The sequence below is a fragment of the Myotis lucifugus genome, unplaced genomic scaffold (assembly GCF_000147115.1).
Source record: "Myotis lucifugus unplaced genomic scaffold, Myoluc2.0 scaffold_654, whole genome shotgun sequence".
NCBI classification, from domain to species: domain Eukaryota; kingdom Metazoa; phylum Chordata; class Mammalia; order Chiroptera; family Vespertilionidae; genus Myotis; species Myotis lucifugus.
In genome coordinates, this window is record NW_005871702.1 from 303,715 (window position 1) to 322,944 (window position 19,230).

At 56.9% G+C, this 19,230-nt stretch overlaps 1 protein-coding gene and 1 pseudogene across 1 annotated transcript in view; one reads left to right on the forward strand and one right to left on the reverse strand.

The window, feature by feature from the left end:
* The window catches only part of POU2F3 (POU class 2 homeobox 3), a 74,692-nt gene extending 55,977 nt beyond the window's left edge, over positions 1-18,715 (reverse strand). The window contains exon 1 of the mRNA XM_006105253.3: positions 18,650-18,715. Within this exon, the coding sequence (XP_006105315.2) occupies positions 18,650-18,710 (61 nt within the window). The 5' untranslated portion in view covers positions 18,711-18,715. The remainder of the gene's footprint in view (positions 1-18,649) is intronic.
* LOC111823752 lies at positions 14,016-14,202 on the forward strand (annotated as a pseudogene).
* Positions 18,716-19,230: the final 515 nt, after the last annotated feature.

Here is a 19,230-nt window from a genome sequence, read left to right on the forward strand (position 1 = left end):
CTAGAAAACACACAACCACCCTCCAAACCCACTCGAATGCCACGTCCCCCTTGAAGCTTCTCCAAGCACAACAGGGATTTCCTTCTCTGTTTCCACGTCTCTCGTTCCCATCTCTTAGAGCCCATGCCACACTGTGTAGAGTCTGTCTGTTTCCCTCAGGAAAGGGTGAGCCCATGGGCCTCTTTGCATCTCCTTGTATGTGGGTTATTAGGTCTTATTCCTCTTTGCACCTTGAGGGCCTGAACCTGTCCAACACAGCGTAGGTGCTGGATGACTGTGTTTGATCCAAATGGCGGAGGAACGGCTATGGAAGCACCGCCTGAGAGCTGAGAGATGCAGGCCCTCTCGGTGCCACTGCAGAAGCTTGAACACATTCCATCTCCAAGCTCTTGCTCCTCTTTGGAAGGCAGTGACCACTTGCAGAAAAACAAGGCAGGACACACCCATGGAGACGCAGGGACATTATTTTAGAGTCGAAGAGCACTGAGGTCCCGCCCCAGAGGGGCCGCGCCTGGCCCAGGCCACACAGCTCAGAGACCTGCGTCAGCATCAAAACCTGGATTTCTCCAGTCCTTTACTCACACAACTTTCCCAGTAATTGCACTGCATTCACTGTCCAACACAGAGAAAACCGGGGTTAAATTTAATGGACAGCTTAGAGGGTGAACAGGACAGAGGGTGGTTGAATTTGGGAGCGATTCAAAGCACAGAGTAAGATTCATACCGAAAACTGGATAATGGAGTCAGGATTAGAAAATATTTTGGTAGATTCTAATCAGAGGCCAAAACCAACTAGATAAAATGTAACAGGAATTAGTGCATTCAGGTTTAAAAGTCTCCTCTATAAAGAAAAGATAGGGAGGGTGAACTGCACACTTAGAAATGGTGAAGATGGCAAAACTTATGTTTAAATTTTATGTTTTGTTTAAATTTTATGTTATGTGTTGTTTTGCCCCTAGTAAAAATTAGAAAGGAAAAAAAGGAATCTGAAGGTTTTTCTTTTAATTGGGAATTCTGCTTTGACAAGTACTCTAACCCAGAAATCTACTTTTCTAACTTATATTGGGTAGTAAAATGCAATAGTCAAATTACAGTCTGCTCAATAGGACCAAGCCATCCCACGTCTCGGCATATAGCCAAAGAAGATGCGAACAGGCTATTGAAGAGTTACCTACACTTCCATGTTCATTGTAGCATTACTCACAACAGCCAAAATACAGACACACCATGTGTCCCTCCTCAGATGAACAGACGAAGAAGGTGTGGTACAGCACACATACAATAAAATATTCTTCCACCGTGAAAAGTAAGGAAACCCTTCCATGTGCAACAATATGAATGTACCTTGAGGATATTATGTTATACCAGAGGCCCGATGCACGAAATTCGTGCAAGAGTAGGCCTTCCTTCCCTCGGCTGCCAGCACCGGCTTCCCTCGCAGAGGGAGGCCCCACCCACCTGCTGCAGCCCGCGGGTTGGTGGCCTGGGCCTCCCTCTGTGGGGCGATCATGGGGTGATGGCCAAGCCCCTGACCAATCGCATCACACCTGCCTTGGCCGGCCTGGCGCCAGTGGGGTCACAGGGAGTCCCGCTGTTTGGCTGTTCGGTTGATTTGCATATTACGCTTTTGTTATTAGGATGAAATAAGCCACACAGAAAAAGACAACACTGCCGGCCATGCATGCATACTGTCACTATGTGTGGAGTCTAAAAGAAAAAAGTCAGCCTCATAGAGCAGTGGTAGCCAGGGAGCGATGGAGAAGCTGGTGAGAGGGTGCTGACTTTCAGTAGAAGGTGACTAAGTTCTGAGGACGCATGGAGACACAGTGACTAGAGTGGCTAACACTGTGTTGTACCATTGAAACTTGCTAAGAGAGTAGAGCTTAAATGTCCTCACACACAGAGAAAGATAACGAGTGAGGTGACGCAGGAAATAACAGCTAGACCGGAGGACCCTTTCACCAGGTGCACAGGCGTCACCATGACGTGCACAGCTCCTCTCACCTGTCAGGTGCTCTGTGACGCTGGGAAGAGACTGTGCTGCAACCTGAGTTTCTTCACCAACAACCCCCCTCACAGCGGAACTACCAATAGAAATAAGCACCGCTGACACACAAGGTGATTAAAAGGTCAAGTATGCAGAGTTTAAGAGACTTGACCATTGAGATATCTATATGCTGCCCTGGCCGGTGTGGCTCAGTGGACAGAGCGTTGGCCTGTGGACTGAAGGGTCCCGGGTTCGATTCCGGTCAAGGGCATGTACCTCGGTTGCAGGCTCCTCCCTGACCTGGGCTCTGGTCAGGGCTCCTGTGGAGGCAACCAATCAATGTGTTTCTCTCACATCGATGTTTCTCTGTCTTTCCCTCTCTCTTCCACTCTCCCTAAAAAAAAAATTCAATGGCAAAATATCCTCCGGTGAGGATTAACAAAAAAACAAAACTAAGAAAAAAAAGCTGCCTGCTTGTTGTAGTTCACATTTTTAAAGAGGCCAGCTCTCCAAGAGAATCTAACGCACTTCCCACCTAAAGGACACAGGGCAGCCTCGCTGCTGCTTAGGGCGGGCGTCGTGGAAACGCACACGCTGCACCCCCTTGAGGGGAGGGAGGGGGAGCCGGGGCCGGAAAAACATGTACAAAAAGAGCTCCTGCTGACCACGCGCGGTGGCACGTGTGGCAGGCGTGTGCGCAGGGCCGCGCGTCCGAGCATCAGCGGGCGTGCGGGTCAGTGCAGGTTCCGCCGACAGCATCAGGCCAGGCTCCAGTGTTTAAAAGGCCCCAAGGAACTGGGCAAAGAGCATGAAGACCAAGATGGTAGAGAACCCAGATACTACCCACCAGGCAGAGAGGATGCGCAGCTCAGAGAACAAGCACCTGCAGACCAAACCCTCTGCCGGGAGTGCTGTGAGCAGGAAATGAGGCACTTTTTTTTTTTTTTCATGTGATCATGGTATTATTGTAAAGAATGAAATGTCTTAGAGATGCATGCTGCCATACTTAGGATTGACGTGCAATAATGTCCATAATGTATAAGAAAATGTTCCAGCAACAAGACTGGCAGAAACCTGATGGTTGTTATGAGTAGGCAATGAGTATATGGGGGTCAGTGTATTTGTCTCTACTTTTGCATGTATTTGAAAATGTCTACAATAAAAAGTTAAAAATAAAGTATTTTGCCCTAACCGGTTTGGCTCAGTGGATAGAGTGTCGGCCTGCAGACTGAAGGGTCCCAGGTTCAATTCCGGTCAAGGGGCATGTACCTGGGTTGCGGGCACATCCCTAGTAGGAGGTGTGCAGGAGGCAGCTGATCGATGTTTCTCTCTCATCGATGTTTCTAACTCTCTATCCCATCTCCCTTCCTCTCTGTAAGAAATCAATAAAATATATTTTTTTAAATAAATAAAAATAAAGTATTTTGCAAAAATGGATGGAGCAAATAAATGTGCCAAATAATAATTATTAGATTATTAATTATATTTGTGAAACTGTGTCCTCTCTTTCTGTATGTCTGAATTTTTACTTTTCTGTATTTTTATTTTTCAAAATAAAGGTTTTAAAAAACAACTCAATGAGGAAACACTTGAGATCACGTGGCATGGGGCCTAGGACATAGCACGCGCGTAAAGAAACGCCAGTGGGCTTCTCCTTCCTCCCCAAACACTGGCCTGGGAGCCACACGGCCATGCCTGCAGCGCAGAGAGCGGAGCAGCAGCCCACGGGAGACGCCTGAGAAGCAGGCTTCATCTCGTCATGCGGAAAACGTGTTCGCACGGAGTGTTCCCATCCACGGAGCTTCCGTTGCGAGGAATAGTGAGCAAAGGCTGCTCAGTTCAGGGGTGTCACCCAAGTGCTTGTTTAATTAAGGGGCAAGTTAGCATCAAGAGGGGGTCTCAGGTGACTTCTGAAACTTCTTCCATCTCGGAAGTCTTTTTTTTAATAACTTTTTTTATTATTGATTTCAGAGAGGAAGGAGAGAGAGAGAGAGAGAGAGAGAGAGAGAGAGAGACATCAATGATGAGAGAGAATCCTTGATCGGCTGCCTCCTGCACGCCCCCTACTGGGGATCGAGCCAGCAACATGGGCATGTGCCCTTAGACCGGAATCGAAACCCGGGCCCCGTCAGTCCACAGGCCGACGCTCTATCCACTGAGCAACACCAGCCAGAGCGATGAGGCGTTCCTATTCACTCCGTTTATAGGTGAAGAAACTGAGCCTCAGCAAGGGGAGCGATAGGTACAAAGTGGCAGAGCCTTTAACGACTGGGCGGTTTGGGGGACGATCATCCAGGGGAGACAAAACCCACGCCTCCAAGGCGGTGTGAGGTCTTCCTCCCACCCGAGCACGGATCCGCTGCTAGCGTCTGAGGACTCGCCAAAACCCCACTTAGCATCCCACCCCCAGCGCCTCCCTGTCCCGCACGGTTCCCGTCCATCTGTACCGAAGAGCCTCCCTCAGAGGGAGAGGCAAGGCGGCAGGGAGAGGGAGTCCCCGTCCTTAGAAAATGACAGTTAGTGATCAAAAGAGAGGAAAGGCCCCCGGAATTAGTGGGGAGCCCAGGGTCCTAGATGAGCCTCCTGAGGCCAGGATGGACCTAATGCCCAGCAGAGTCCTGATGACAGAGGCCAAGGATGGCTCTGCAGGAGGTGCCTGGGGGTCAAGAGCAATGTCCACTCTGCTCTCCTCTCTACATCGGCAGACAGGCTGGGGCTAGAGGGACCCCTGTCCCTGGGCAGACAGGCTGGGGCTAGAGGGGCCCCTGTCCCTGGGCAGACAGGCTGAGGCTAGAGGGGCCCCTGTCCCTGGGCAGACAGGCTGGGGCTGGCGGGCCCCTGTCCCTGGGGAGACAGGCTGGGGCTGGCGGGCCCCTGTCCCTGGGGAGACAGGCTGGGGCTGGCGGGCCCCTGTCCCTGGGGAGACAGGCTGGGGCTAGAGGGACCCCTGTCCCTGGGCAGACAGGCTAGGGCTGGCGGGCTCCTGTCCCTGGGGAGACAGGCTGGGGCTAGAGGGACCCCTGTCCCTGGGCAGACAGGCTAGGGCTGGCGGGCTCCTGTCCCTGGGGAGACAGGCTGGGGCTAGAGGGGCCCCTGTCCCTGGGCAGACAGGCTGGGGCTAGAGGGACCCCTGTCCCTGGGGAGACAGGCTGGGGCTAGAGGGACACCCTGTCCCTGGGCAGACAGGCTGGGGCTAGAGGGACCCCTGTCCCTGGGCAGACAGGCTAGGGCTGGCGGGCTCCTGTCCCTGGGGAGACAGGCTGGGGCTAGAGGGACCCCTGTCCCTGGGCAGACAGGCTGGGGCTGGCGGGCTCCTGTCCCTGGGGAGACGGGCTGGGGCTGGCGGGCTCCTGTCCCTGGGCAGACAGGCTGAGGCTAGAGGGGCTCCTGTCCCTGGGGAGACGGGCTGGGGCTAGAGGGGCCCCTGTCCCTGGGGAGACAGGCTGGGGCTAGAGGAGCCCCTGTCCCTGGGGAGACAGGCTGGGGCTAGAGGGGCCCCTGTCCCTGGGGAGACAGGCTGGGGCTAGAGGGGCACCTGTCCCTGGGCAGACAGGCTAGGGGTGGCGGGCCCCTGTCCCTGGGCAGACAGGCTGGGGCTGGCGGGCCCCTGTCCCTGGGCAGACAGGCTGGGGCTAGAGGGGCACCTGTCCCTGGGCAGACAGGCTAGGGGTGGCGGGCCCCTATCCCTGGGCAGACAGGCTGGGGCTGGCGGGCCCCTGCTAAGCAGATGCAGGAGTCTCCCTGGCACCAGCCTGGCCCCTCGCCCGCAGCTCGAAGGCCCCTGATTTGCATGGCTTTGGCAGCGGGGATGTGAGTTTGCCTGGGGAGTAACTTTCTGGGCAAGGGAGGTGGAAGCACAGGAATGAAGAGCTGTGCGAGCAGGATTGTCCGCTTCTGCCGTAAACACTGCAGGGCGCTCGCTGGGCAAGGCCAGCCTCTCCGGGCTCTGACCGCCCCTCCTCACCAGCTCCCGCCCAGCAGAGCCCCGTGCCTGCCAGGGACATTCTGTGGCCACCTGGCAACTGCCTGGTGCTTGCTGGGACAGCAGTGACTGAAGTCACCAGATCCTTGGAGACACTGCTGGGCAGCCGGCCACACCCAAGGCTCCCAGTGCAGCCACTCACACCTGTGGACACAGCTGTCCAGGACCCCATGGACATACTTGCTTTCCTGTGACTTGAGATTCCAACTAGGAGCTGGGAAGTACTGCCCAGTGGTCAGAGCTCTGTAGGACAATACAGGAAAACTTGCTTTCCACACGACTCTGGGCCAGTGGCTTACTCTCGGTGGCCTTCAGTTTCCCTCGAGTATGAAAACAAAACAGGGTCTGCATTCCTGCCCCCGAGGGGTGAGGGGCCCAGGGAAGCCGAGGAGCAGGACCAGGAGACCCAGGGTGGGCGACTGCCCGAGGAGCCAGGGGCCTGGGCGTCAGTCCCCACCAGCTGTGTCCTGGCCAGGTCACCTCACCTCTAGGCCGCAGGCAGCAAGGGCACCCAGCAGCCTCTTGCAGCCGGGCCTGGAGGACTCCGGGGACCCGCCCCCTTCCCTTTTCCTTTTCCTAAGCTCAGTGCTCAGTGCTCAGTACTCAGCGCTCAGTCCTTAGTGCTCAGCGCTCAGTGCTCAGTGCTCAGTGCTCAGTACTCAGCACTCAGTCCTCAGTCCTCAGTGCTCAGCGCTCAGCCCTCAGTGCTCAGTGCTCAGTGCTCAGTGCTCAGTACTCAGCGCTCAGTCCTCAGTGCTCAGTGCTCAGCGCTCAGTCCTCAGTGCTCAGTGCTCAGCGCTCAGTCCTCAGTGCTCAGTGCTCAGCGCTCAGTCCTCGCTCTCCCTCCTGCCCAGGGCAGGAGGCCTCTCGGCTCCCTCTCCCGAGGGACGGCTGTGGGTTTGGGATGTTCGTGATGTGAAGCCGTGCAAACTGACCGACTCAGGCTTCCCGACACGCCTCTATGCGCGTCCTGGTGACCTTCCCACGTGTTTGGTCACAAGATGGACTGAGGCCTTGCCTCTCCCACAGGACCGTGTGGCGCAGGCCGTGGCGGACAGGGCTCCCGCGCCCTTTGCTCAGAGGAGCCCCGCCTCCCCCAGCACCCCTTCGATACATGGAAGGTGCCTCACCACCTCCGTCTAAGTTTTTAAGGAAATACTGTCCCTATTCCTCTCCGTCTGAGCTACAGAAGGGACCCTCGGGCTCCCCGCATGGCCCCCTTCTCTCCGGGGGACACACACTGGCACGCAGTCAGCACAACTGCCCAGGCGCCTCACGGTCAGGGGCGAAGTGAGGAGCATCCTGGGGAGCCGTGCAGGTTCCAGAAAGCGAGGCCCTGAGCCAGGCCACACGCAGCGGATGCGGCAGGGGAGCCATTCCCCACCCCGGTCAGAACTCCTCGTACCCCAAACACCCACCTTCAGCCCGGCCGTGGCTCAGGAGTTGAGTGTCGGCCCAGGAACCAAGAGGTCGCTGGTTCGATTCCCGGTCAGGGCACAGGCCTGGGTTGTGGGCTCGATCCCCAATAGGGGGCGTGCAGGAGGCAGCCGATTATGATTCTCTCTCATCAATGTTCCCATCTCTCTCTCTCCCTCTCTCTTCCTCTCTCTCTAAAATCAATAAAAACATTTAAAGAAAAAAAAGAAATCCACCTTCAAAGGAACCTGAGGGGGGGAGGGCTGCCCCAGCACCCACCCTCAGAGAAGCAGGAACCAATCCCTGAGCTCCACGTCAAGGCCCGCCTCCCTCCATAACAGCCCAAGGGCCCTTGGACGGGCAACTTCAGACCAGCACCTCTCCACCCCTTGCCCAGCCTTGAGAGAGAAGAGGTTCCAAGGGATTCAAGGTCAGTAAGAGACCAACTGCCTGTATCCTCACCTCTTCCCAGGTGCAGTGGGGCAAGCGGAGGGGCGGGGGGAGGCGACGGGGGAGCTCTGGGGCAGGGCCTGCAGTCAGGCACCCAGATGCCATGCGGCTCCGAGGGGCACGTGTGTAGAAGCTCAGGTGAGAGATGTTAGCTCCGGTTTGCAGAGCAGCTCACACTTGCTCAAGCTGCGCGGATGCGATGCGGCCTCCTTTCATCCTTCCTCAGGCTCCCGGTCTGCCACTGAGGAAGCTGAGGCTGCCCGCACCAGGGCCGGCGGGAGGGAACGCGCCTGGCGCCCAGGACCCGGCCGCCAACAGATGACAGATGACAGATGCGCAGGCTGATTCCTCTGCTTTGCACTCTCAGGCCTCACCCCCTGGAACTCTTGGCGGAGGGCCCTTCCCTCACTGGAGTGACCACCAGGGTGCCGTCTCCCCGCTCTGGGCCCAGGTGCCTGGGCTGCAGGGGCCACTGCTGAGGGTGAGGGTGAGGAAGGGGAAGCTTTGTCCGAAAACAAAAAACAAAACAAAACAAAGGGTGGAGGACTCCCTGAGGTGGGGAAGGGCTCCTGGAGGAGCCTCAGCGCCAGCCTCGCCCGCGGTGGCCTTGGGAAAGTCATCCCCCTTTGCTGACCCCACGCTCCTGCCCGTAAACTAGGAGACCAGGCCCAGATCAGAGCATTTTAAAACATTTTGGCAGCAAAACACTGTTTTCAAATAATAAGAACTAATTACTAGCTGACGTGTATTAAGGATTTACTACGCACCACGCTCTGTAGTGAACATTTTACACACATGACAGCATTTATCCTCCCCACCCTATGAGTAGGTGCTCCATTAACCCCATGACACAGACGAGGAGGCCTGAGCCTCAAAGGGTTCATACCTGCCCAGGGCTACTGATTAGTAAGTCACTGAGTAGAGACTGAAACCCCCCTAATCTCCAAAATATATAGGGAACTCATGCACCTTAACAAAAGGAAGACAAACAATCCAATTAAAAAATGGGCAAAGGACCTAAATAGACACTTCTCCAAAGAGAACGTACAGAAGGCCAAGAGACACATGAAAAAATACTCCAAGTCCCTGATCATCAGAGAGATGCAGATCAAAACAACAATGCAGTACCACCTCACACCTGTCAGAATGGCTATCATCATCAACAAATCAACAAATGACAAGTGCTGGCGAGGATTCGGAGAAAAGGGAACCCTCGTGCACTGCTGGTGGGAATGCAGACTGGTGCAGCCACTGTGGAGAACAGTATGGAGTTTCCTCAAAAATTAAATATGTAACTGCCGTTTGACCCAGTGATCCCACTTCTAGGAATATAGCCCAAGAAAACAGAAACACCAATCAGAAAGGATATATGCACCCCTATGTTCATAGCAGCACAATTCACCATAGCTAAGATCTGGAAACAGCCTAAGTGCCCATCAGCAGATGAATGGATTAGAAAACTTTGGTACATCTACACAATGGAATACTATGCAGCTGTAAAAAAGAAGGATCTACTACCATTTGCACCAGCATGGAGGGGCCTGGAGAGCATTATGCTGAGGGAAATGAGCCAGTCAGAGAAAGGCAAGTGTCCCATGATCTCACTCACATGTGGAATCTGATGAACCCAAGATAGATGCCCAAGAATAGACCCAGAGCCATAGACGCACGAACAGACTGTTGAACCTCAGAGGGAAGGCAGGGGAGGGTGGGAAGAGATCAACCAATGAACCTGTGTGCATAGATGATCGCCCGTGGACACAGACAATGGGCTGGGGAGGGTTGGGGGGTGCAGGGGTTGGGAGTGGCTGGAAGAGGCTAATGGGGGGAAAGGAGGACCTGTGTAATGCTTTCAACAGTAAAGATTTTTTTTTTTAATAAAAGAAAGAAACTGAAACCCATGTCCACACTACCATGCTATCTCCAAATACCCCTCACCCGGAGTCGCTGCAGAAACTCTGGGGGAGGGGCCTTGGGCCCTCCCAGCACTGACACCCCTCTACCCCTCTACGCCCCCACCCCGGCTCCAGAGAGCCTGCCACTCTCAGCACTGGGTCCTGGAGGAGCCGGGAACTGCTCTCTCCTCCTTCCTGAGAAGGGAAGGCAACTGGGCTCGGATGGGCCCCAGGAGCCCACACTGGCTGAGGGGAAAGACCCCTCCACTGGGGGGCTCCTGCTGGAGTGACCACTAGCTCTGGTAGCAGCTCCTGGAGCCCTTAGCTTCCTGCTCCCATACACAGTGCGTGTGAGTGTGGCCGCGAGCCGAGGGGGCGGGCGCTATGCTTCCCCACTCACAGCCAGGACGCTGAGCAGGGCTGGGCGTGAGCAGAGCGGCTGGGACCTGAAGGCAGGCTCCGGCCCCAAGGTCCAGGGGCTTAAGGACTGCACCTCGGGCAGCTGAAGTCAGGTGCCCTTCCCCACACGGTAGAGGAGCTGGAGGTGAAGCAGTGCACACCATCACAGTCTTACACATTCTGACGTGTGTGCCAGGAGCTGCGTGTGCTCGGCAATCGCACACCTGAGAGCTAAAAGGGCCTCAGACACCCTCACGCTCAGACCCACGTCCAGTGCCCACCCTCCGGCCCGAAGACGGGACGCTGACTTGTGCACGGGCACAGATTAGCGGGGGAGATGAACTCAGCATCACCGGTCCTCACACCTCCTCGGCCATTCGAGACTGTACTAGTCCCACAGCCCCCGGGAGGGGGGCCTGAGCCCAGAACTAGAGCTCGCTCCCTCCGTGGTCCTCACGCCCCAGCATCCTCAGGTCACTGGGAGGTAAACTGAGTCCTGGGACCGGAAGGGATGGAGCCCAGCTGGTTGTTCCTAGGAGGCAGCCTCGCCTGACCCCCAGCCGGTCTCGGGGCCTCAGAGAGGGTGTGAGGGACCCGCCCAGGGCCGCTTCCCTTTAACAACCCAACGGGACAGATGTTTGCCAGTGCACCCCTCAGTCCAGGCCGCCCTCCAAGAGAAAACCATCAGGCTCATTTGAATTTCAAAAGACCTCTCCCTCTTCCCCTCTCTGCCCCACAGGCTCTGAGGCAGGAATATGGAAATTCTCCCTGAAGTATGGAAATCACCTCCCTATGCAAATCAGCACTGAGCCTTCTCTTTTCAGCAGCTCTTGGGGCTCCCTGGCTCCCGTGGGGAGAATGTCGGCAGAAGGCAAGCAAGTAGGGTGCCCCTAACCCAGGTGCCCAGCCAGGCCCGCATGGGCCAGGCCACCTGCCTGCACCTCTGACCAACCTAGACCAGGCCACTCAGGCTGGCCAAGGGCTGTCCCTCCCCCGCAGGGCGAATCCCAGGCCTGGCTGGTGGGAGAGCAGAGCTGGGGGACATGCCCTCCTCCTCGGGGGCTGGAGAGGGGAGGCCTGGGGTCTTCCTGGTGCCAGGGCAGGAGGTGACCGCACAGCTGAAACCTGTATGTAAAACGTCATGCAAATGAGCATCTATTATTCTCTGAGTCAACAGCACGGGGGTTATTAGGAGAGGCCTGGGTACCAGGCCTGACCCCGCCCCCAGTCTCTCAGGGCCCTGCTGATTCGTCCATGGAGGTGTGGGGGGGGGGGGGCCTCCGGAGAGCCAGTGGCTGACATCCCCAGAAGTGGATTCAGCCTTTGCGGGTCTCTCCGTTCTCGGACCCTGGCCGCCCTCCAGACCCTGAGGTTCCAGCGAGGGGGACGCAGCCTGGGCTGGGCGGGGCTGACCTCACCCAGCTGCCCTTTGGAGGGTGCTGAGCTGGCTCTTCCCCACGCCTCCCAACCCAACTAGCCCTACCCTAACCGTGGGCATCTGGGCACAGCCCTGGCTGGGGGACACCCTCCACTGGATGCTGGCTGAGCCTCCAGTCCCATTTCTCTGCCCCTCCGAACCCCTCAGACCTGAGCTGCCTGGACCAGGAGCACTGCCAGTGGGCACCCGAGTTTCCTCCAAGAATTGTTTTGTTTTGTTTTTTGTTTTTTTTAATCCTCACCTGAGGATATTTTCCCATTGATTTTAGAGAGAGTGGAAGAGAGAGGGAGAGACAGAGAGAAACATCGATGTGAGAGAAACACATTGATTGGTTGCCTCCTGCATGTGCCCTGACCAGGGCCCAGGCTGGGGAGGAGCCTGCAACAGAGGTACATGCTCTTGACTGGAATCGAACCCGGGACCCTTCAGTCTGCAGGCCAACGCTCTGTCCACAGAGCTAAACCGCCCAGGGCTCCCGAGGGTTCTGATTTTGTGAGTGAGTCTGTGTGTGTCTCTGTCTGTCTGTCTGTCTGTCTGTGAGCTTAAAGGAGGGGGCAGAACAAAACAGATGTGCATTTCAGTTGCCTGGATTTGGGCTGTTCCTCATGATCCTAAGATGCACCCTGATTTGGCTGCTCATTTCACTTTAAATTTTTTCCTGCGTCTTCAGCCCTTTCCCACACCAGGGGGTCATCCCCCCGCCCCCTCTGTACTGTTTCTTGAGGAGGAGGGGGACCCAAGAGACCAAGGCATTTACTCAGGGCTGTGGGCGGGTGCAGTCCTGGGCCTAGTGAAGGGCTGGGGCCCTGGCTGCCCTGGCCATGTCTGGAAGCTGCTCAACACCTTGTCTCACCTGAGTGTGGGGTTGGCATTCCAGCCCTGCCAACAGGGTAGCCCGGACCCCCTCCCCTGCTGGGACACCCCCTCCCCTGCCGGGACCCCCTCTCCCCTGCTGGGACACCCCCTCCCCTGCCGGGACCCCCTCTCCCCTGCTGGGACACCCCCTCCCCTGCCTTGGACCCCCTCTCCTGCAGGGACCCCCTCCCCTTCTGGGACCCCCTCTCCCCTGCCGGGACCCCCTCTCCTGCAGGGACCCCCTCCCCTGCTGACTCCCTCCCCTGCTGACTCCCTCCCCTGCCAGGACCCCCTCTCCTGCTGACCCCCTCTCCTCACCCCAGTGCCCACAGTGGGAGGAAGATGAATGTTGAGGCCCTCAGATGCACCGGGAAAGGGCTCTCCTTTGTTACTTGTTTAAATTTTATTTCCATCGCATTTCCCCTCTATGCCCTCCTCCTCCGCGCCCAGGCCCCCTCGCTGCTGTGGAAAGGGCGATTCGGACCCACCTGCCCGCTCCCTGCGCCAGCATCCAGGCTGCGCTGCGAGCTGTCTGTCCGCCAGGGTCTGAGGCCCGTGCGCGCCCGGGGAGTGGGACTTAGAAATGGCACGAGCACCCCAGCACCAGCTAGTGGCTCTCCCGTGGGTGCAGGGGACCGGTGGGTCCTGTTGAGCGCAGACGGCGGGTGCAGGCCGCGCGCCAGCGGACCAGGCACTGGGCTCTGACCGCCCGGAAGTCAAGCGGGCGGTGCTCCCGGCAGTGCCCGGGGGAGGAAGAAGCCCGTGGGAGCTCAGGCTGGTAGGAGAGACGTGGCCGCCCCGCCTGGCTCCCTGCACTTGTTCCTTCCTGTGCTTCTGGGGCCAAAGAGAGGGCAGCCGGGGCACAGGGAGGGGCACTGCCTTCCAGAGACCCCGGAGAAAGAGCAGCTGGTCCCCACAGCCCTCTGAGCCGCAGGGCCCTGCCTGGTCTGCCCTACGGGCGTCTATGAACGAGAAGTAGAGGTTTGCCCTGGCGGGTGTGGCTCAGTGGATAGAGCGTCAGCTCTGTGGACTGAAGGGTCCCGGATTCGATTCCAGTCAAGGGCACGTACCTCGGTTGCAGGCTCCTCCCTGGCCTGGGCCCTGGTCAGGGTGCATGTAGGAGGCAGCCAATCAATGTGTTGCTCTCACATCGATGTTTCTCTCTGTCTTTTTCTATCTCCCATGTTCTCTAAAAATCAATGGGAATATCCTCAGGTGAGGACTGACAGCAGCAGGGAAGTCGCTGTGAGCTGGGCGGCGCGGAGCGGTTCTGTAGCTGGTTTATGGGCTCAGGCTCTCTGAGGGCCTCAGGCAGACGGGGTCCTGGCACCCAGGCTGCTCCCACGTCTCCCGCACACAGGGCTGCCCCTGAGGCCTGGGAGGCCAAGGGACCCTCATCTCCGTCACAGGCCCCGGAAACAGGCGGGAGGAAAGCCCTGGTGTGGGAGGGCGACCCAGAGGCCTGGCTCATGCTGCAGCAGGAGGGCCTCCGGTGGGAGATGAGAACGGACTTCCAGCCTGAGGAGTATATTGTATAAGAACAGAGGGTAACTGTGATGGAAAAATAAAATCATAGAAGAACGGAATAGGTGGCCAAGAGAAAGTGTGGCATTAGCTTTTCTTAACAAGAGGGAAAAACATAGGGCTCTGCCCCGTGATGTACCGTCCCTTTCCACAACGTTGGAGAGAAAGCCGGGCCTTGAGTCAGCACCTGCTTATTCCTACAACTTCTCAGTCCTGTGGACGATGACTGAGGAGATAAACCATGCAGGAAACATCTAGAAAAGAAAAAGAAAAGAAAAAGAAAGAAAAAAAGAAAAGAAAAGAAAAGAAAAGAAAAGAAAAAAAAAGAGGGAAAAAACAGCCCCAAGAACAGCACATTTTTTCATTTTCCAGGGATGGTTTTGAAATGTCTCCAGAGGAGAGAGAGGTGTGGACAAGATGTCCCCTCAGAATCCCTAACCTCAAGCCTTCGTATCAGCCCCCCCCCCCCGCCCCCGCCCCCGCCCCATGTCTGCACGGACTGGGGCTTCATGTTTCTCTTCGGGAGGTGGGGGCGAAGCTGGCACAGGCCGAGGCACAGGGTCAGTCACCAGGCTCCAACCCCAGGGGCCACCTGGCTCACCCCTCCCTCCTGCTCCTGCAGCCCCTTCACCGCCCGCAGCGCAGCAGGCAGGTCCCACATCTCTCAGCGACAGAGCCGGGCTCGTCTCCTGAATGTTCCCGATAATCACCAGCCTGATGATAGGTCGCATTTGTGCTGCTCTTAATCCTCACCCCAGGGTGTTTCCATTGAGTTTTAGGGAGAGCGGAGAGAGAGGGAGAGACAGAGAGAGACATCGATGTGAGAGAGACACATGGATTGGTTGCACCTGCACACACCCCAACCAGGGCCTGGGCCGGGGAGGAGCATGTGTGTGTGCGCGCGCGTGTGTGCATGCATGTATGCATGCGTGCGTGTGTGTGCACATGTGTGCATGCATGTGTGTGCGCGCACACAGGCCTCCTTAGGAAGAGCTGCCAATAGGAGACCTTTGCACTTCCCTCCAGCTCCGCACGCTGCCAAGGACGCCCTAGATGTCCCTCGCTGTCTGCCCTGGAAAGGACTGCTTCCCTGGGCGAGTGTGTGGATGGAGAAGCCACTCTCTCCCCAGCCTCTGCCTGCTGCTGCCGCCCCGCCTCTGGGCCCTGAGGAGGCTCCTGGGGACTTGGCAGGGGGAGCGGTGGGGGGGCTGCGGTGCGCGGACTGAGAAGGACCTTCTAGTCTTGGGTCAGATGGTCCTTCTCTCCCTGGCACCCTGGGGAATCACCAACCTCTGGGCTCCCCTACAGCTCCTGGCCGTTTCCTCTTTACACGGAAAGCTCAAGTGTGAAGTGAGGAGACTTTCTGCCCAGGTTCCCCAAACAGCTGCTCGCCTGAGTGGCCGACCTGAGGGTGGGGCAGGCGTCAGTCCCTCTCCCGCACAGACCGACCGGACAAGGGAGCCAGAGAGGAAGGGACGGCTGACCCAGCCCCGCCCCGGTCTGCAGCTCCCCTCTCCCTCCCCCCTCCCACACCTCTGAGGAGGACAAGGGCCACCTCAGGCATCTGCTCCACTGTCATCTGAGCTGCGGGTGGGCAGGGCTGGTGCCTTGAGAGGCTGGTGCAGGATAAGAGAAGGGAGAGAGAGAGTTCTCTCAGGGGCCAGGGTCTCACCCTCCACAGAAGGGGAGTGAGTGGCCCAGCCCTGCCCTGTCTCCACAAGGACCTGGCCCCCCTCGGGCGGGCACTGCCTCTGGAGCGAGACCCGCCCACTTTCCAGGGCTGGACTCCCCTCCCTCCTGCCACTCTCATCTCCCTGCTTCTCTCTCTCTCTCTCTCTCTCTCTCTCTCTCTCTCTGTCTGTCTGTCTCTCATCTCCAGTTCCCCGTGCTGGTCCCCAGTCTCCCCACCACCACCTTTGGCTACAGAGCCCTAGGAAGACCAGGTTTCCTTTGTCATTTGCTAGGTGTGGGGTCCTGGGGTGGGCAGGCAGGTGAAGGGGCTGCAGGAGCAGGAGGGAGTGGTGGGAAAATCACCACCCCACGCCCTCACCTGCCAAGTGGGGACCTCGTCTCCCTGCAGGGGACTGAGCCGACCGTCTCTGTCCTCTCCTCACTGTGCAGTCAGCTGGGACCAGTGTGGTCAGACGAGTGGGCTCGCTGCAGGGGTGCGTGGGGCTCAATCACCCCTGGGAGCTTGTGGAATGCGTTGGGCATCTCCTTACCAAGCACTCCAGTGAGCCCCATGCAGGGAGCGTGCAGCAGGGGGTGTGGGGGTGATGGAGAGGACAGTGCAGAAATCCAGAAACAGCTCGCTCCCGCCTCTGCCGGGGTGGGAAGGACGGGCAGGGCGGGGCCTTCCCTGGCCCTAGAGCTGTCACTCTCTGAGACCTGCGACTCCCAGACAGGCAGGACGAGAGGGAAAAAGGCTTGTCCTGCCCCGTCCCTTCCAGCCTGGGAATGCTCGCCCTGGGCCCTGGCCGTCTGGGCCTGTGTGGATGGGGAAAGCGCCTCCTCTTCCCAGCTGCCCCCCCAAACCTGTGCCTTGTGGGGATTTCACACAGCACAGAAGGCGCCCTGGGGCACTGGGGCTTTCTAGGTCACCTCTGTTTATAGTTCCTTTAAACCCAGACACAAACCACCTCTTCATTCATGCCCTGCTGGGAGGAGGAATCTGCCTCTTAAAACCCCAAAGAAAGCCATTAACCCAGGCTGGTAACCATGGTGACGCATAATAAGCTCCTCTGTAAGAACTGAGTCACAGTGGCTTTCCAGGAAGTGTGGTTGCTTAATTAGTGACCTCTTTTTTCTCGTCCTGGAAAACATGCAGCAATTTGATGATCACCTAACACGGGTGCTCCAGCCGCGGAGCTGGGCCCCGAGGAGAGACAGCCTCAGCGGGGAAGTGCCAGGCAGCGTGGACGCACGGTCTCCTGGGAGTCCAGGAGCCACACACAAACCTTTACTGAAGGTGAAAGGAGAAAGACCACCCTCCGGGCCGACCCGCTTGGCAGAAATGAAGGGGAGAAGGGCCCCAGCTGGCTGCAGCCCCAAAGCGCCACGCATCACCGGGTCCCAGAACCCCAACAAAGCCATTCAGGTAGCGATGGCCTCAGCCCATGAGCCACGCCCGGTGCTAAGGCCTTTACACGGCCTCCGCCGGCTCTCAGCCAGTCTCGAGGATGTGCACGAGCTGTCCCTTTACCGGACGGGGAGGCTAAATCCACGTATCGATCACCCACCTAAATCCACGTATCGGATCACACACCGGAAGTGCAGAGCTGCGATTCCCACCCGCTCTGTCCAAGCCTAAGCCCACTGCTCCAGGCCACCTCTCCTGCCTCCCTGGAGGCACAGTGGCTGGGCTCAGGTCGCACACTGATTGGCAGTAACCCTGGGATGACGTCAGATTCCGAGTCTCAACCTATGTCTGGATTCTTTCTCCTTCTACTGTCTGTACCCAGCTCCACAGTCCCCGAGAGGAGGCCAGCCTCGCTCAGACTGTCAACACCTCCACCGTCCACCCCCACCCCGGGGAGCGGAGCCCTCCCTCTCCTGGCACCCCCCCCCCGGTTTTTCTCTAGGACAGTGTGTCAGAGCCAGGACTGTGCCCTTCTCCAGCTGGACTGGCTTTAAGGCCTCGTTGGAGTTCCTGAGTTTGGAGAGAACTGTCTTCTCAACTGGGAGGACGGTCTCACCCCACAGAACCTCAGGAAAACACACTCAGCTAGTGAATCACCTGCAAAACGGAGCCACGGGCCGCTCGCCCAGCTCAGCTGTCTCCACACGAAGCCAACGAGCAGCCTCCACGCTGCTGTGCGAACAGACGCTGTTTCAGTACGAAATTGGGGGCAGAAATTGAACCGAGAATGCATCCTGCAGATGCCCCGCCCCCAAGAACCCCGTTATTTTATCCCTTACCCAGTCTTTTAGCTTCAAGAATGGAACTGGACGGTACCTGGAGACCTGCCTGAAGACTGGGAAGGTATTTCACTCAGGGGTCACCAATTCCTTTCCATTTCTAATGTCTGCGTCTCCAATGACCCAGATGAAAGGCTAATTGAAGTCTTGTTGGGATGCTATTAAAGTTATTTGGTGGGGTTACAATTCATACTCATCTTTCTTTAAGTTATTTTTAATTATATGGAGCTTTCAAAGCAAGGCCTGAACTGGAGAGTTAAAAGCAGGCAGGCATGAAACTTTCTTCCCATTCTCCCTGCCTCTTTCTTCTTCACACAGCAAAGGCCTCCCTCTGCGAGTCCTCACACCCACAGCTTCACCTTCTCCAGTTCCTGCCTCTGCACACGGGTCTGGTGGGTCCTTGAGGACCAATGAGAAATCAGGGCGAAGGGGGGAAGGCTCTGGTCTCCATTTGCTGAAGACAGCACCTGCCGGGAACACGCCTGCTGCTTTAGGGGGGTTTCAAGACATGAACCTCCTCCCTAACTTTTTTGTTTTGTTTTTAAGGGTCTGGTCTTCTTCTAGCCAAGTTCTAGAGGTTTGTTCCACTGCAGATCAAGGTGTACGGTTCAAAGGCTGGGTCTTACCCATGTCCCCAGGGAATGCCTTCATTCCCTAGGGCCCACCTTCTGGGTCTGATTGGCTAAAAGACCAAGTGAGAACAGGTACCAGTTGTTGGAAGATTTTCAACAACTCTCTCACACTCTGCTTTCCTGCCCCATCCCCAGAAGAGAAGACCTTCTTACCTGTGTCCACCTGGCTGAGGGCGCCGTGACCATCTGCGGAATCGGCTACGTCCCCGCTCATCTTGACATCTGTAGGGAAAGCACAACTGATTTCAACAACAGGCCACGCTTTTTCTTGCTATGACATATGTGGCTTTAACTAAACAGCAAAAGTGAATGTGTAATTTACAACAACCATCCGACTTTCAGATTCCTGGTTTCTGGACCCACAGCCATTAGAATATCCATAAGCTCCGGGCACACATCTCCTCCATCCACACTTGCCTCCCTCCCCTTCCTCCCAGGCTCCCAGGGGTGGCTCACCTCATATTATTTATGGTCATTCCCTCCCATCACCAAGCTCCGTGGGAAACATGTAACAAGGGGAGGGGTAGAACGGGGGTGGGAGAGAACGCTTGCCATTCTCCATCCTCATTTCCTTTTGGATTTGGGGAATTTATTTTACTTGTTAAAGTTGCATAAGAAGTAGCCATCTTTCCTCCTCCCCCCGTAATAACCCTCTCCTGCAAGGTAAGAGTACCTTGAACTAAGGCATCACCTTGTCACCTCTCTTCTCCGATTCCTGCCTCTGGACCTCAGAG